A 15,068-nucleotide genomic window follows, 5' to 3' on the forward strand; every position below is an offset into this window, starting at 1 on the left:
AATTATAAGCCAATCCTTCATCAATATAGGTTTTTTTTTAATTTTGAGAAAATGGTAAAATGTTATCAGCAGTAACATTTCTCATACCAGAAGCATATCTATGTTGCTTTTTAAAAAATTAAATTTCCTGGAAAAAATGTGCACTGTAGAATGCTTATTGTATTATGTATGGGTTGCACGACATGTTTCAAAATTAGAATAATTGCTTTCTTCATTTCTACCTATAATAAATAAATACATATTAATTTAGTTTAATAATTGGTTGATTATATATAATTCATCCTATAGATGCCTACTATTTCTCCTTATAATGTCACTTTCTATGACGCTTGTTCTATAAAAGTAAAAATCAAAATTTAAATATGCACTCTTTTTACTTCCAAAAAAATAAAGAACTCTCAATGTAATCCTCCTCTTTAAAAAGAAGTCTGTTTGAACTGCTGATCCTTTAAAAAAAATTGACACTTTTTTGATTTACAAAGAAATAATTTTTTTCAGAGTTTTAATTTAGTAAAACATAAAGGCAAAATAATACACAATTATACTAATAAATGATTGCATTTTTCTTTTCTACGTCTATCTGATACAGATACATAGATGAATAGACAGATCACAGTCTCAAAAAAGTCAAAATAAAAGCGTTTAAACAAATACTAAGATCAAATTATCAGAAGTACAGACCTCTCCAAAAAAATAAAGCCTTGTAGTAAAAAATTAGGAGTTTCTGAATCAGAATGCCTAGGTTTGAATCTAGGATCCATCAGTTAAGTAAACTTCAACAAGCTACTTAATCTTTCTAAACATCAGTGTTCCCACTTCTGAAAGAGGTTTAACAATATTTATTCTCATAAAATTCTGAGCATTAAATAACATAAAGTATCTGAAGCATTTTGAATTTATACTTAGCATATAGTAAGCATTAAGTAACTATTTTAGATTACTGTTGTTATCATTAGTAGCATCTGGTTATTCATAGTCCTCTTAAGGAGCACAGCCCTGGACAGGTAACCAATCCCATTTAAAGAGCAGAATGTAAAGCAGACTTTTCTCTACCAAGGGCTTTCTTGGTGCCCTGAGGCTCCAAAGAATTAGTTATAATGTGTGGCCATGTTTCCTGTGCTCTACAACTATGTGTTCTAGAATCTTAGTACTGCACAAAGCTAACCAGGACATGTGGGATAAACCCATTTGATACTGCTGTCTTAACCAGCAGTCTCCAAAATCAGGGAAAAAAAACCAAAGCAACATTTTGAATATGTACCCTGAAATAAATATATGATCAATGTAAATGACCCACTGTACTGATAAATTACATTATAAAACATTCTGAAGAAAGAACTAAACAAAGGTCTGAACCTTTCTTCAAACTGTTTCCCTGGAAATATTTCAGGTTAAGAAAAATAGGGAATGTCAGCTGTGTTACCAGCAACATTGTTTATTATCGGTGAAATGCATCTGGACCAAAAGGACTGTGATTGAACTATGAAATCATTTTGGGCCTCACAGACCTCAGCCTCCTTGTGTACAGTGTGTCCTTGATCCCAAGGGCATCCCTTGAGGGGACCTACGCTGTTCCCAAGATACAGGTTCCTGTGGAGTAGGAATGAGCCTTACCCAATGCAAGGTAGACCATGCCTACCCACATGGGTTTCTTATCTTAAAACACAGTTGCTACATGAAGGAGTGGGGATAAATGTTTCTGAACAACTATAGGGACTTCTCCTTAATAAGCACCTGACATTATCCTGTTGACATTCTGTGTGTCCTGCCCTGTATCCTGCTAAACCAAGTAAACCTGCTGCCAGACCTATTATGTCATGCAGGTGTGAATGTCACACCAAAGCCAACAAGGTCACTGCTGGTGGCCACACACACATATGCATGTACAAAAATACATTATTTTCTTCATCTATCTTCATGTATTGTTTTAAACACCACGCTTTTGAGTATACTGCTTGGGTACACATACTTTTGGAATACTTTAGGTATACTCTTTGTAATAAGCTTAGGATACATTATTTTTTCACTTTATGAATTTTTTTTCCTTTGGTGATTTTGACAGATCCTTTTCTTTGGTTATTTTAAATCTTTGGCTCTCTCTGCAAGTATTACTTCCTGTAGAACTTTTAAAATGAAAAACCGGAAATTCCATTGTTATAAATCTTGCTTTAGCAGGACAGTTTCAGGAAATACAAATACTAAAATATATTCCCGATGTTCTTCATTCTCAAATTTTTTCCTTTAGAAGATATTAGGATATACCCATAGGAAGATTTAGAAACTAAAAGGTTGTGGGAGAAGTAACTCTAGCTTTTAAATTTAGTATACTTTATACTGGTTTCATTACAATATGCTATGCTAAAAATAGAACTATTTCTTCCATTCTTGACACTATCCTCAATTCCACTCTTGACACTATCCTCAATAGTGGAGAAACTATTTCTTCCACTCTTGACACTTTTACCACCTCCTACGAAATTTCCTATAGAGTTGTCTTTCATTACCCCATTTTGGGACACAAATGGTTTTAAATACATATATGTGTAAACTTACCCTGAAACATGCAAAGTCAGCAGCATGTAGAAGACAAAGAAGAGGTTATGAGTATACCAGAAGATATCATAGTTAGAAACTCTGCAAAAACAAATACACTCATTTTAATGCTACTTTTCATTCCATCTTACTAAAAAACAAAAAATACCATGTATCATTTCAAACATCTCACAATTTAAGAAAGCTAAATATGAGTACATCACATTCATCTACTAATACCAACGTATTAACACACTATATAGAAAGAACTGGCAAAAATCATGAGTAAGATTTTATCATTTTGTAAGTTCTTTGTATTTCAAATAAAGATACATGGAAATAATAAAAATAAGTTGTTTATTTTCAAGTTATTATGATACAAAGCTAAGGAGCAGATAGTAGTCTGCTAATATGTACTTTGGCTATTATTTTATCAAAATTCTCAATTTTCAAATAATTTCCAAAACAACCGAAGCTCCTCTTTCAATATATATTCTGAGAGTAGTTCGAGGGAAACTCAAAAAGAGATAAATGAAATAGATGACAAACAAAGTGTTATATTTTTTCCTGGACAGCGTGACAAGTATGATACCTCAATGTTATTGCTCTGGGGGAGGACAAAGACACTGAAAAGACAGGGAATGATAAGCATAATCTACAGAATGTTTGAGAGAAGTAAAAGAGAAACAGTTATTTTATTTCATATGTCCAGGGTGGATTTTATATATTAGAATCATGGAAGTAGAGGGCAGATATTTACAAAAGCTTCCTAGATGAATCTGATGCTTCTCATAGACTCTTAGATAAACCCTTATTTAAGCAGCAAGCAGTTGTTTTACATTTACTCCACTCATAGTATTTGCTATTATAAACAATATCATTACCATCCCTTGTAACATATACAAAGTTCTGATTTTTTTTTTTTTTTTTGAGACGCAGTCTTGCTCTGTCGCCCAGGCTGGAGTGCAGTGGTGCAATCTCAGCCCACTGCAACCTCCACCTTCCGGTTTCAAGTGATTTTTCTGCCTCAGCCTCCTGAGTAGCTGGGATTACAGGTGCTCGCCACTATGCCCAGCTAATATTTGTATTTTTGTAGATATAGGGTTTCACCATGTTGGCCAGGCTGGTCTCGAACTCCTGACCTCGTGATCCACCTGCCTCAGTTTCCCAAAGTGCTGGGATTACAGGTGTAAGCCACCGTGCTTGGCCCTCTGATTCTTTTAAAAATCAAAACCATTAGAATTTGAATTGCAAAAGAAAGGGAAACACATTTGTAATGCTTTTAATACACACTGCCAATTGCCCTCTAAAAATATATTTATTAATTACAAACCCAACCGTAGGCTAGGAGTGCCTGTTTCCCAAAAACTCAGATTAAATTTTTTAAGTATTCATTATTTTTTATAAGTAGAATGGGGTATTATTTCATATGTGTGTTACTCACTTTTAATTCTTCTGTGACCTTTCTGTTCAAAATCATTACCATTTCTATAGAGTATTTTTAATTAATATGTGTAATTTAGCTAGACCTACATTTGCTTAAACTTTACTTTCCTCATAAGCTTGTACTGCCACCTTTATTATCTAGCAGGTTCTTATATATTGCAAGGCTTTTTACTGACTTTGTCCCTTGGTTCAATGTGTTAGTCATTTTTGCAAGTAAGTCTCATTCTAAGTTACTGAAGTTTAATCATTTTAATGTTTAGTAAGGCACATCCCTCCTTTTACCCCTCTTTTGAAATATGTACTTGGACATATCCCAGAGAAACTTTGGAATCACTTCGCTAAATTAAAAAAATAAATAAATAACCTGTCTGAGAATGTTACTGAAACTGCAAAACTCCTTAAAAAAAAAACAAAAAACAAAACAAAACAAAAAAACACTGAGGGGTCAGGCATGGTGGCTAATGCCTGTAATCCAACACTTTAAAAGGCGGAGTACTTGAGCCCAGGAGTTTGAGACTAGCCTGAACAACATATTGAAACCTTGACTTTACAAAAACAATAATAAAATAAAGAAAATAAAATTATGCATGGTGGTGTGTGCTCGTGATCCTAGCTACTAGGAAGGCTGAAGTGGGAGGATCACTTGAGCCTGGGAGGTCAAGGTTGGGGCTGCAGTGAGCTGTAATCTTATCACTGTATTCCAGCCTGGATGAGAGAGAAAGACCCTGTCTCAAAAAATAATAATAACATAATAATTAAGGAAGAACGATATCTTTATAGTATACAGCCTTTGTTCAAATCTCTACCTATTTCTCTCAGTGAACATATTTCTTTAGTCTCCAGATATTACATGTTTTGCTGCAATTGTGAGTGTTATATTTTTATTTTATTCAATTTTTCAAACTAATTATAGTTAATAGAAGGATTATTTTTATATTTGCTCTATATTCAATTACCTTTTTCAACTCTTTTACTTGGTGCTAACACCAAATTTTTCCATAATTCTCTCGGATTCTCTTAGTAACCTAATAATTACCATTATTTCCAGAATATTGTATCTACTTTTCTGGAAATAATGGTAATTTATTGTTGCATTTTTTCTAATAATTCCAAATGTTTCATTTTTTACTATATGTAAATATTGATAGAATTAAAAATACTTTTGCTTTTTTCCTGATTTTCTTAGGAATACATCTAGTGTTTAACTGTTGAGTATACCCCAATTCTGGCTTTTACATTTTTTAATTCTACAATGGAAATAATTTTAATTTTTGGCTTATTTACTCCGATTATTTTAAATGAAAATTTGAGTCCATATTAGTAACTGCCATTTTAAAATCAATTGAGATGAGAAAATGTATTCCTGTCATCTGATAATAGGATACATTAATTATTTTAATAGATTGACCCATATTGAACTCTCCTTGAATTAGGAGGCTATATTTCACTATCAGAAATCAAACATTGGGGACTTATTTATTCACTTGATTTGTCTAATGCTTTAGTTTCTTACTGGTAAAAAGAAAAGATAAAATAAAAGAGATATCTGTCTCCATGATCATTTAAAAATTTCATGATTCTAACAATAATACAGAAAAGCAAACTAGGTGTTATAATCTTGCTTAAACAAATTTTAAACAAAGCATAAAAAACACTGAAGATTAAAAAGTGCTTAAATTGTTTATGAGAGCAAATGTAAAAGCTCAGCTCAGGATAGAAGCTGATCTTTTTATTCCATTAGAAAAAACTATACCTCAAGGATTTTAAAATAAGTAGGTCAGATGCTCTAATTTTCCTTCAAGAATTCCTAAAATTGAAAAAGTGAGTTTTTTTAATGATTCATCTATCTAAATAAAATTGCTCCCCACAAAATTGGCACCCTCCTGTACTAATGTTAGTGAGTTGCCTTTCTGTACACAAATTTTTCATTCTTATGAAAAGGTTTAAAAGTGTTCTTACAATTTGACTCAGCTATTCTACATCTAAGAATTTTTCCTTATGACATCATTGAAAAAGCATGCAAACACTTATGGATGGGGGTGTTTGTTTCAAAATTGAAACACCAAAAAAAAAAAAAAAAATCTACCCAAAACATTTAGTAATATGGGTCTGGGAAAATAATGTATAAAGACCTATATTGCAATGTGCTGTGCCATCAGTAAAGAGAATAATAACAAAATATTTATTAATGTAAAAAATGTTCATAATATAAATTTAGGCAAAAAGCAAATTAAAAGTAATACTCTAATGTGGTCCTATTTTGGTAAAATACATAGTTATATAAGAGAGAAAAAATGATTTAGGGGTAGGAGGAGGGGAATTAGTGAAGAAGAGCAAGAAGGATTTAATCTATAAAAATACATTACATATGTACAGTATTAATCTTTGGGTAGTGAGTAGACTTGCCAAATTCTAGGGTGTGTGTATGTGTGCTCACAAAGGTTAAAAAGTATAAAGACAGTTTTGTTTAAGTATGTTATTTGGCAATTACTTTCAAAGCTTATATACATATATATATATTTCTGGGTTTTTGTTAAATTTCACATCTCAACAAGTAGAAAATTAGAGATTCTTGAAGATTAGAGGAAATATGTGTTACATTCCTTTATTTTTTGCTTTCTTTAACTAAAAAGTTTATTCAGAAGCATCAACACTATAAATATTCTGAAAAATTGAATATGTCCATCAGAAAGGACGTGTGAAAGTGCTCCTGATAATGTATATCTGATTTTGCTCAAAATCTCTTAACTATATCAATATGAATGCAGATAATTTATTATTTTAGCAGATGCAAACCAACATTTTCTAAAAAGTTTTGTATACAACGTCATGTTAATTTACAGCAAGACAAACTAATATCAGGAAAATAGCTTTAAAATAATTTTTTTTTTTTATTATACTTTAGGTTTTAGGGTACATGTGCACAATGTGCAGGTTTGTTACATATGTATCCATGTGCCATGTTGATTTCCTGCACCCATTAGCTCGTCATTTAGCATTAGGTATATCTCCTAATGCTGTCCCTCCCCCCGCCCCCCACCCCACAACAGTCCCCGGAATGTGATGTTCCCCTTCCTGTGTCCATGAGTTCTCATTGTTCAATTCCCACCTATGAGTGAGAACATGCAGTGTTTGGTTTTTTGTCCTTGTGATAGTTTACTGAGAATGATGTTTTCCAGTTTCATCCATGTCCCTACAAAGGACACAAACTCATCATTTTTTATGGCTGCATAGTATTCCATGGTGTATATGTGCCACATTTTCTTAATCCAGTCTATTGTTGTTGGACATTTGGGTTGGTTCCAACTCTTTGCTATTGTGAATAGTGCCGCAATAAACATACGTGTGCAAGTCTCTTTATAGCAGCATGATTTATAGTCCTTTGGGTATATACCCAGTAATGGGATGGCTGGGTCAAATGGTATTTCTAGTTCTAGATCCCTGAGGAATCGCCACACTGACTTCCACAATGGTTGAACTAGTTTACAGTCCCACCAACAGTGTAAAAGTGTTCCTATTTCTCCACATCCTCTCCAGCACCTGTTGTTTCCTGATTTTTTAATGATGGCCATTCTAACTGGTGTGAGATGGTATCTCACTGTGGTTTTGATTTGCATTTCTCTGATGGTCAGTGATGATGAGCATTTCTTCATGTGTTTTCTGGCTGCATAAATGTCTTCTTTTAAGAAGTGTCTGTTCATGTCCTTTGCCCACTTTTTGATGGGGTTGTTTGTTTTTTTCTTGTAAATTTGTTCAAGGCTGGTTCAACATACGCAAATCAATAAATGTAATCCAGCATATAAACAGAACCAAAGACAAAAACCACATGATTATCTCAATAGATGCAGAAAAGGCTTTTGACAAAATTCAACAACCCTTCATGCTAAAAACTCTCAATAAATTAGGTATTGATGGGACGTATCTCAAAATAATAAGAGCTATATATGACAAACCCACAGCCAATATCATACTGAATGGGCAAAAACTGGAAGCATTCCCTCTGAAAACTGGCACAAGACAGGGATGCCCTCTCTCACCGCTCCTATTCAACATAGTGCTGGAAGTTCTGGCCAGAGCAATCAGGCAGGAGACGGAAATAAAGGGTATTCAATTAGGAAAAGAGGAAGTCAAACTGTCCCTGTTTGCAGATGACATGATTGTATATCTAGAAAATCCCATTGTCTCAGCCCAAAATCTCCTTAAGCTGATTAGCAACTTCAGCAAAGTCTCAGGACACAAAATCAATGTACAAAAATCACAAGCATTCTTGTACACCAATAACAGACAAACAGAGAGCCAAATCATGAGTGAACTCCCATTCACAATTGCTTCAAAGAGAATAAAATACCTAGGAATCCAACTTACAAGGGATGTGAAGGACCTCTTCAAGGAGCACTACAAACCACTGCTCAATGAAATCAAAGAGGATACAAACAAATGGAAGAACATTCCATGCTCATGGGTTGGAAGAATCAATATCGTGAAAATGGCCATACTGCCCAAGGTAATTTATAGATTCAATGCCATCCCCATCAAGCTACCAATGACTTTCTTCACAGAATTGGAAAAAACTACTTTAAAGTTCATATGGAACCAAAAAAGAGCCCGCATTGCCAAGTCAATCCTAAGCCAAAAGAACAAAGCTGGAGGCATCACGCTACCTGACTTCAAACTATACTACAAGGCTACAGTAACCAAAACAGCATGGCACTGGTACCACAACAGAGATATAGATCAATGGAACAGAACAGAGCCCTCAGAAATGATGCTGCATATCTACAACTATTTGATCTTTGACAAACCTGACAAAAACGAGAAATGGGGAAAGGATTCCCTATTTAATAAATGGTGCTGGGAAAACTGGCTAGCCATATGTAGAAAGCTGAAACTGGATCCCTTCCTTACACCTTATACAAAAATTAATTCAAGATGGATTAAAGACTTACATGTTAGACCTAAAACCATTAAAATCCTACAAGAAAACCTAGGCAATACCATTCAGGCCATAGGCGTGGGCAAGGACTTCATGTCTAAAACACCAAAAGCAATGGCAACAAAAGCCAAAATTGACAAATGGGATCTCATTAAACTAAAGAGCTTCTGCACAGCAAAAGAAACTACCATCAGAGTGAACAGGCAACCTACAGAATGGGAGAAAATTTTTGCAACCTACTCATCTGACAAAGGGCTAATATCCAGAATCTACAATGAACTCAAACAAATTTAAAATAATTTTAACAAGGGTTCCAAGATGGCCGAATACGAACAGCTCCAGTCTACAGCTCTCAGCATGAGTGGCGCAGAAGATGGGTGATTTCTGCATTTCCAACTGAGGAACCGGGTTCATCTCACTAGGGCTTGTCAGACAGTGGGTGCAGGACAGGGGGTGCAGCCCACCAAACATGAGCTGAAGCAGGGCGAGGCATCACCTCACCCAGAAAGCACAAGAGGTCAGGGAATTCCCTTTCCTAGCCAAGGGAAGCTGTGACAGAGGGCACCTGGAAAATCAGGTCATTCCCACCCTAATACTGTGCTTTTCCAATGGTCTTAGCAAATGACACACCAGGAGATTATATCCCACGCCTGGCTCAGAGGGTCTGACACCCATGGAGCCTCACTCATTGATAGCACAGCTGTCTGAGATGGAACTGCAAGGTGGCATGGAGGCTGGGGGAGGGGAGCCCGCCATTGCTGAAGCTTGAGTAGGTAGACAAAGCAGCAGGGAAGCTCAAATTGGGTGGAGCCCACGACAGCTCAAGGAGGACTGCCTGCCTCTGTAGACTCCACCTCAGGGTGCAGGGCATAGCCAAACAAAAGGCAGCAGAAACCTCTGCAGACTTAAATGTCCCTGTCTGACAGCTTTGAAGAGAGTAGTGGTTCTCCCAGCACGGAATTTGAGATCTGAGAATGGACAGACTGCCTCCTCAGGTAGGTCCCTGACCCCCGAGTAGCCTAACTGGGAGGCACTCCCCAGTAGGGGCAGACTGACACCCCACACGGCCGGGTAACCCTCTGAGACGAAGCTTCCAGAGGAAAGATCGGGCAGCAACATTTGCTGTTCAGCAATATTCGCTGTTCTGTAGCCTCCACTGCTGATACCTAGGGAAACAGGGTCTGGAGTGGACCTCCAGCAAACTCCAACAGACCTGCAGCTGAGGGTCCTGACTGTTAGAAGGAAAACTAACAAACAGAAAGGACATCCACACCAAAATCCCATCTGTATGTCACCATCATCAAAGGCCAAAGGTAGATTAAAAAAAACCACAAAGATGGGGAAAAAAGAGTAGAAAAGCTGAAAATTCTAAAAATCAGAGCACCTCTCCCACTCCAAAGGAACACAGCTCCTCAATAGCAATGGAACAAAGCTGGATGGAGAATGAATTTGATGAGTTGGGAGAAGAAGGCTTCAGACGATCAAACTTCTCCGAGCTAAAGGAGGAAGTTCGAACCCATTGCAAAGAAGTTAAAAACCTTGCAAAAAAATTAGATGAATGGCTAACTAGAATAACCAGTGTAGAGAAGTCCTTAAATGACCTGATGGAGCTGAAAACCACGGCATGAGAACTACATGATGAATGACAAGCTTCAGTAGCCTATTTGATCAACTGGAAGAAGGGTATCAGTGATTGAAGATCAAATGAATGAAATGAAGCAAGAAGAGAAGTTTAGAGAAAAAAGAGTAAAAAGAAATGAACAAAGCCTCCAAGAATTATGGTACTATATGAAAAGACCAAACCTATGTCTGATTGGTGTACCCGAAAGTGATGTGGAGAATGAAACTAAGATGGAAAACACTCTGCAGGATATTATCCAGGAGAACTTCCCCAACCTAGCAAGGCAGGCCAACATTCAAATTCAGGAAATACAGAGAACGCCACAAAGATACTCCTCGAGAAGAGCAACTCCAAGACACATAATTCTCAGATTCACCAAAGTTGAAATAAAGGAACAAATGTTAAGGGCAGCCAGAGAGAAAGGTCGGGTTACCCACAAAGGGAAGCCCATCAGACTAACAGCTGATCTCTTGGCAGAAACTCTACAAGCCAGAAGAGAGTGGGGGCCGATATTCAACATTCTTAAAGAAAAGAATTTTCAACGCAGAATTTCATATCCAGCCAAACTAAGCTTCATAAATGAAGGAGAAATAAAATACTTTACAGACAAGCAAATGCTGAGTGATTTTGTCACCACCAGGCCTGCCCTAAAAGAGCTCCTGAAGGAAGCACTAAACATGGAAAGGAACAACCAGTACCAGCCACTGCAAAAACACACCAAATTGTAAAGACCATCGATGCTAGGAAGAAACTGCATCAACTAACAAGCAAAATAACCAGCTAACATCATAACGACAGGATCAAATTCACAAATAACAATATTAACCTTAAATGTAAATGAACTAAATGCTCCAATTAAAAGACACAGACTGGCAAATTGGATAAAGAGTCAAGACCCACCAGTGTGCTGTATTCAGGAGACCCATCTCACGTGCAGAGATGCACACAGGCTCAAAATAAAGGGATGGAGGAAGATCTACCAAGCAAATGGAAAACAAAAAAAGCAGGAGTTTTTTGTTTAGACTCCCACACAACAATAATGGGAGATTTTAACACCCCACTGTAAACATTAGACAGATCAATGAGACAGAAAGTTGACAAAGACATCCAGGAATTGAACTCAGCCCTTCACCAAGTGGACCTAATAGACATCTACAGAACTCTCCACCCCAAATCAACAGAATACACAGTATTCTCAGCACCACATCACACTTATTCCAAAATTGACCACATAGTTGGAAGTAAAGCACTCCTCAGCAAATGTAAAAGAACAGAAATTATAACAAACTGTCTCTCAGACCACAGTGCAATCAAACTAGAACTCAGGATTAAGAAACTCACTCAAAACTGCTCAACTACATGGAAACTGAACAACCTGCTCCTGAATGACTACTGGGTACATAATGAAATGAAGGCAGAAATAAAGATGTTCTTTGAAACCAATGAGAACAAAGACACAACATACCAGAATCACTGGGACACATTTAAAGCAGTGTGTAGATGGAAATTTATAGCACTAAACTCCCACAAGAGAAAGCAGGAAAGACCTAAAATTGACACCCTAATATCATGATTAAAAGAACAAGAGAAGCAAGAGCAAACACATTCAAAAGCTAGCAGAAGGCAAGAAATAACTAAGATCAGAGCTGAACTGAAGGAGATAGAGATACAAAAAACCCTTCCAAAAATCAATGTATGCAGGAGCTGGTTTTTTGAAAAGATCAACAAAATTGATGCACTGCTAGCAAAACTAATAAAGAAGAAAAGAGAGAAGAATCAAATAGATGCAATAAAAAATGATAAAGGGGATATCACCGCCGATCCCACAGAAATACAAACTACCATCAGAGAATACTATAAACACCTCTATGCAAATAAACTAGAAAATCTAGAAGAAATGGATAAATTCCTGGACACATACACCCTCCCAAGACTAAACCAAGAAGAACTGGAATCCCTAAATAGGCCAATAACAGGCTCTGAAATTGAGACAATAACTAAGAGCCTACCAACCAAAAAAAATCTGGGATCAGACAGATTCACAGCCAAATTCTACCAGAGGTACAAGGAGGAGCTGGTACCATTCCTTCTGAAACTATTGCAATCAATAGAAAAAGAGGGAATCCTCCCTAACTCATTTTATGAGGCCAGCGTCTTCCTGATTCCAAAGCCTGGCAGAGACACAACAAAAAAAGAGAATTTTAGACCCATATCCCTGATGAACATTGATGCAAAAATCCTCTATAAAATACTGGCAAACCAAATTCAGCAGCACATCAAAAAGCTATCCACCATGACCAAGTGGGCTTCATCCCTGGGATGCAAAGCTGGTTCCAAATATGCAAATCAAGAAACGTAATCCAGCATATAAACAGAACCAAAGACAAAAACCACATGATTATCTCAATAGATGCAGAAAAGGCCTTTGACAAAATTCAACAGCCCTTCATGCTAAAAACTCTCAATAAGTTAGGTATTGATGGGACATATCTCAAAATAATAAGAGCTATATATGACAAACCCACAGCCAATATCATACTGAATAGGCAAAAACTGGAAGCATTCCCTTTGAAAACGGGCACAAGACAGGGATGCCCTCTCTCACCACTCCTATTCAACATAGTGTTGGAAGTCCTGGCCAGGGAAATCAGGCAGGAGAAAGAAATAAAGGATATTCCATTAGGAAAAGAGGAAGTCAAATTGTCCCTGTTTGCAGATGACATGATTGTACATTTAGAAAACCCCATCATCTCAGCCCAAAATCTCCTTAAGCTGATGAGCAACTTCAGCAAAGTCTCAGGATACAAAATCAACGTGCAAAAATCACAAGCATTCTTATACACCAATAACAGACAGAGAGCCAAATCATGACTGAACTCCCATTCACAATTGCTTCAAAGAGAATAAAATACCTAGGAATCCAACTTACAAGGGATCTGAAGGAGAACTACAAACCACTGCTCCACAAGATAAAAGAGGATGCAAACAAATGGAAGAACATTCCATGCTCATGGACAGGAAGAATCAATATTGTGAAAATGGCCATATTGTCCAAGGTAATTTATAGATTCAATGTCATCCCCATCAAGCTACCAATGACTTTCTTCACAGAATTGGAAAAAACTACTTTAAAGTTCCTATGGAACCAAAAAAGAGCCCACATTGCCAAGACAACCCTAAGCCAAAAGAACAAAGCTGGAGGCATCATACTACCTGACTTCAAACTATACTACAAGGCTACAGTAACCAAAACAGCATGGTACTGCTACCAAAACAGAGATATAGACCAATGGAACAGAACAGAGCCCTCAGAAATAATACCACGCATCAACAATCATCTGATCTTTGACACACCTGACAAAAACAAGAAATGGGGAAAGAATTCCCTATTTAATAAATGGTGCTGGGAAAACTGGCTAGCCATATGGAGAAAGCTGAAACTGGACCCCTTCCTTAAACCTTATACAAAAATTAATTCAAGATGGATTAAAGTCTTAAATGTTAGACCTAAAACCATAAAAACCCTAGAAGAAAACCTAGGCAATACCATTCAGGACATAGGCATGGACAAGGACTTCATTTCTAAAACACCAAAAGCAATGGCAACAAAAGCCAAAATTGACAAATGGGATCTCATTAAACTAAAGAGCTTCTGCACAGCAAATGAAACTACCATCAGAGTGAACAGGCAACCTACAGAATGGGAGAAAATTTTTGCAATCTACCTATCTGACAAAGGGCTAATATCCAGAATCTACAAAGAACTCAAACAAATTTACAAGAAAAAAACAAACAACCCCATCAAAAACTGGGCAAAGGATATGAACAGACACTTCTCAAAAGAAGACATTTATGCAGCCAACAGATGCATGAAAAAATGCTCATCATCACTGGCCATCAGAGAAATGCAAATCAAAACCACAACGAGATACCATCTCACACCAGTTAGAATGGTGATCATTAAAAAGTCAGGAAACAACAGGTGCTAGAGAGGATGTGGAGAAAAAGGAACACTTTTACACTGTTGGTGAGACTGTAAACTAATTCAACCATTGTGGAAGTCAGTGTGGCAATTCCTCAGGGATCTAGAACTAGAAATACCATTTGACCCAGCGATCCCATTACTGGGTATATACCCAAAGGATTATAAATCATGCTGCTATAAAGACACATGCGGCCGGGCGCGGTGGCTCACGCTTGTAATCCCAGCACTTTGGGAGGCCGAGGCGGGCGGATCACGAGGTCAGGAGATCGAGACCACGGTGAAACCCCGTCTCTACTAAAAATACAAAAAAAATAAGCCGGGCGTGGTGGCGGGCGCCTGTAGTCCCAGCTACTCGGAGAGGCTGAGGCAGGAGAATGGCGTGAACCCAGGAGGCAGAGCTTGCAGTGAGCCGAGACTGCGCCACTGCACTCCAGCCTGGGCAACAGAGCAAGACTCCGTCTCAAAAAAAAAAAAAAAAAAAAAGACACATGCACATATATGTTTTTTTGCAGCACTATTCACAATAGCAAAGACTTGGAACCAACGCAAAC

The 15,068-nt window shown here is 37.1% G+C and overlaps 1 protein-coding gene across 4 annotated transcripts in view; it reads right to left on the minus strand.

Moving 5' to 3' along the window:
• NOX4 (NADPH oxidase 4) overlaps positions 1-15,068 on the minus strand; it is a 170,247-nt gene that overhangs the window by 94,938 nt on the left and 60,241 nt on the right. For all 4 annotated transcript variants that reach the window (XM_032167132.2, XM_032167129.2, XM_032167128.2 and 1 more), the window contains one exon: positions 2,554-2,634. In XM_032167132.2, the coding sequence (XP_032023023.1) occupies positions 2,554-2,634 (81 nt within the window). The remainder of the gene's footprint in view (positions 1-2,553; positions 2,635-15,068) is intronic.

This window comes from Hylobates moloch, unplaced genomic scaffold (genome assembly GCF_009828535.3).
Source record: "Hylobates moloch isolate HMO894 unplaced genomic scaffold, HMol_V3 SCAFFOLD_11, whole genome shotgun sequence".
Lineage (NCBI taxonomy): Eukaryota > Metazoa > Chordata > Mammalia > Primates > Hylobatidae > Hylobates > Hylobates moloch.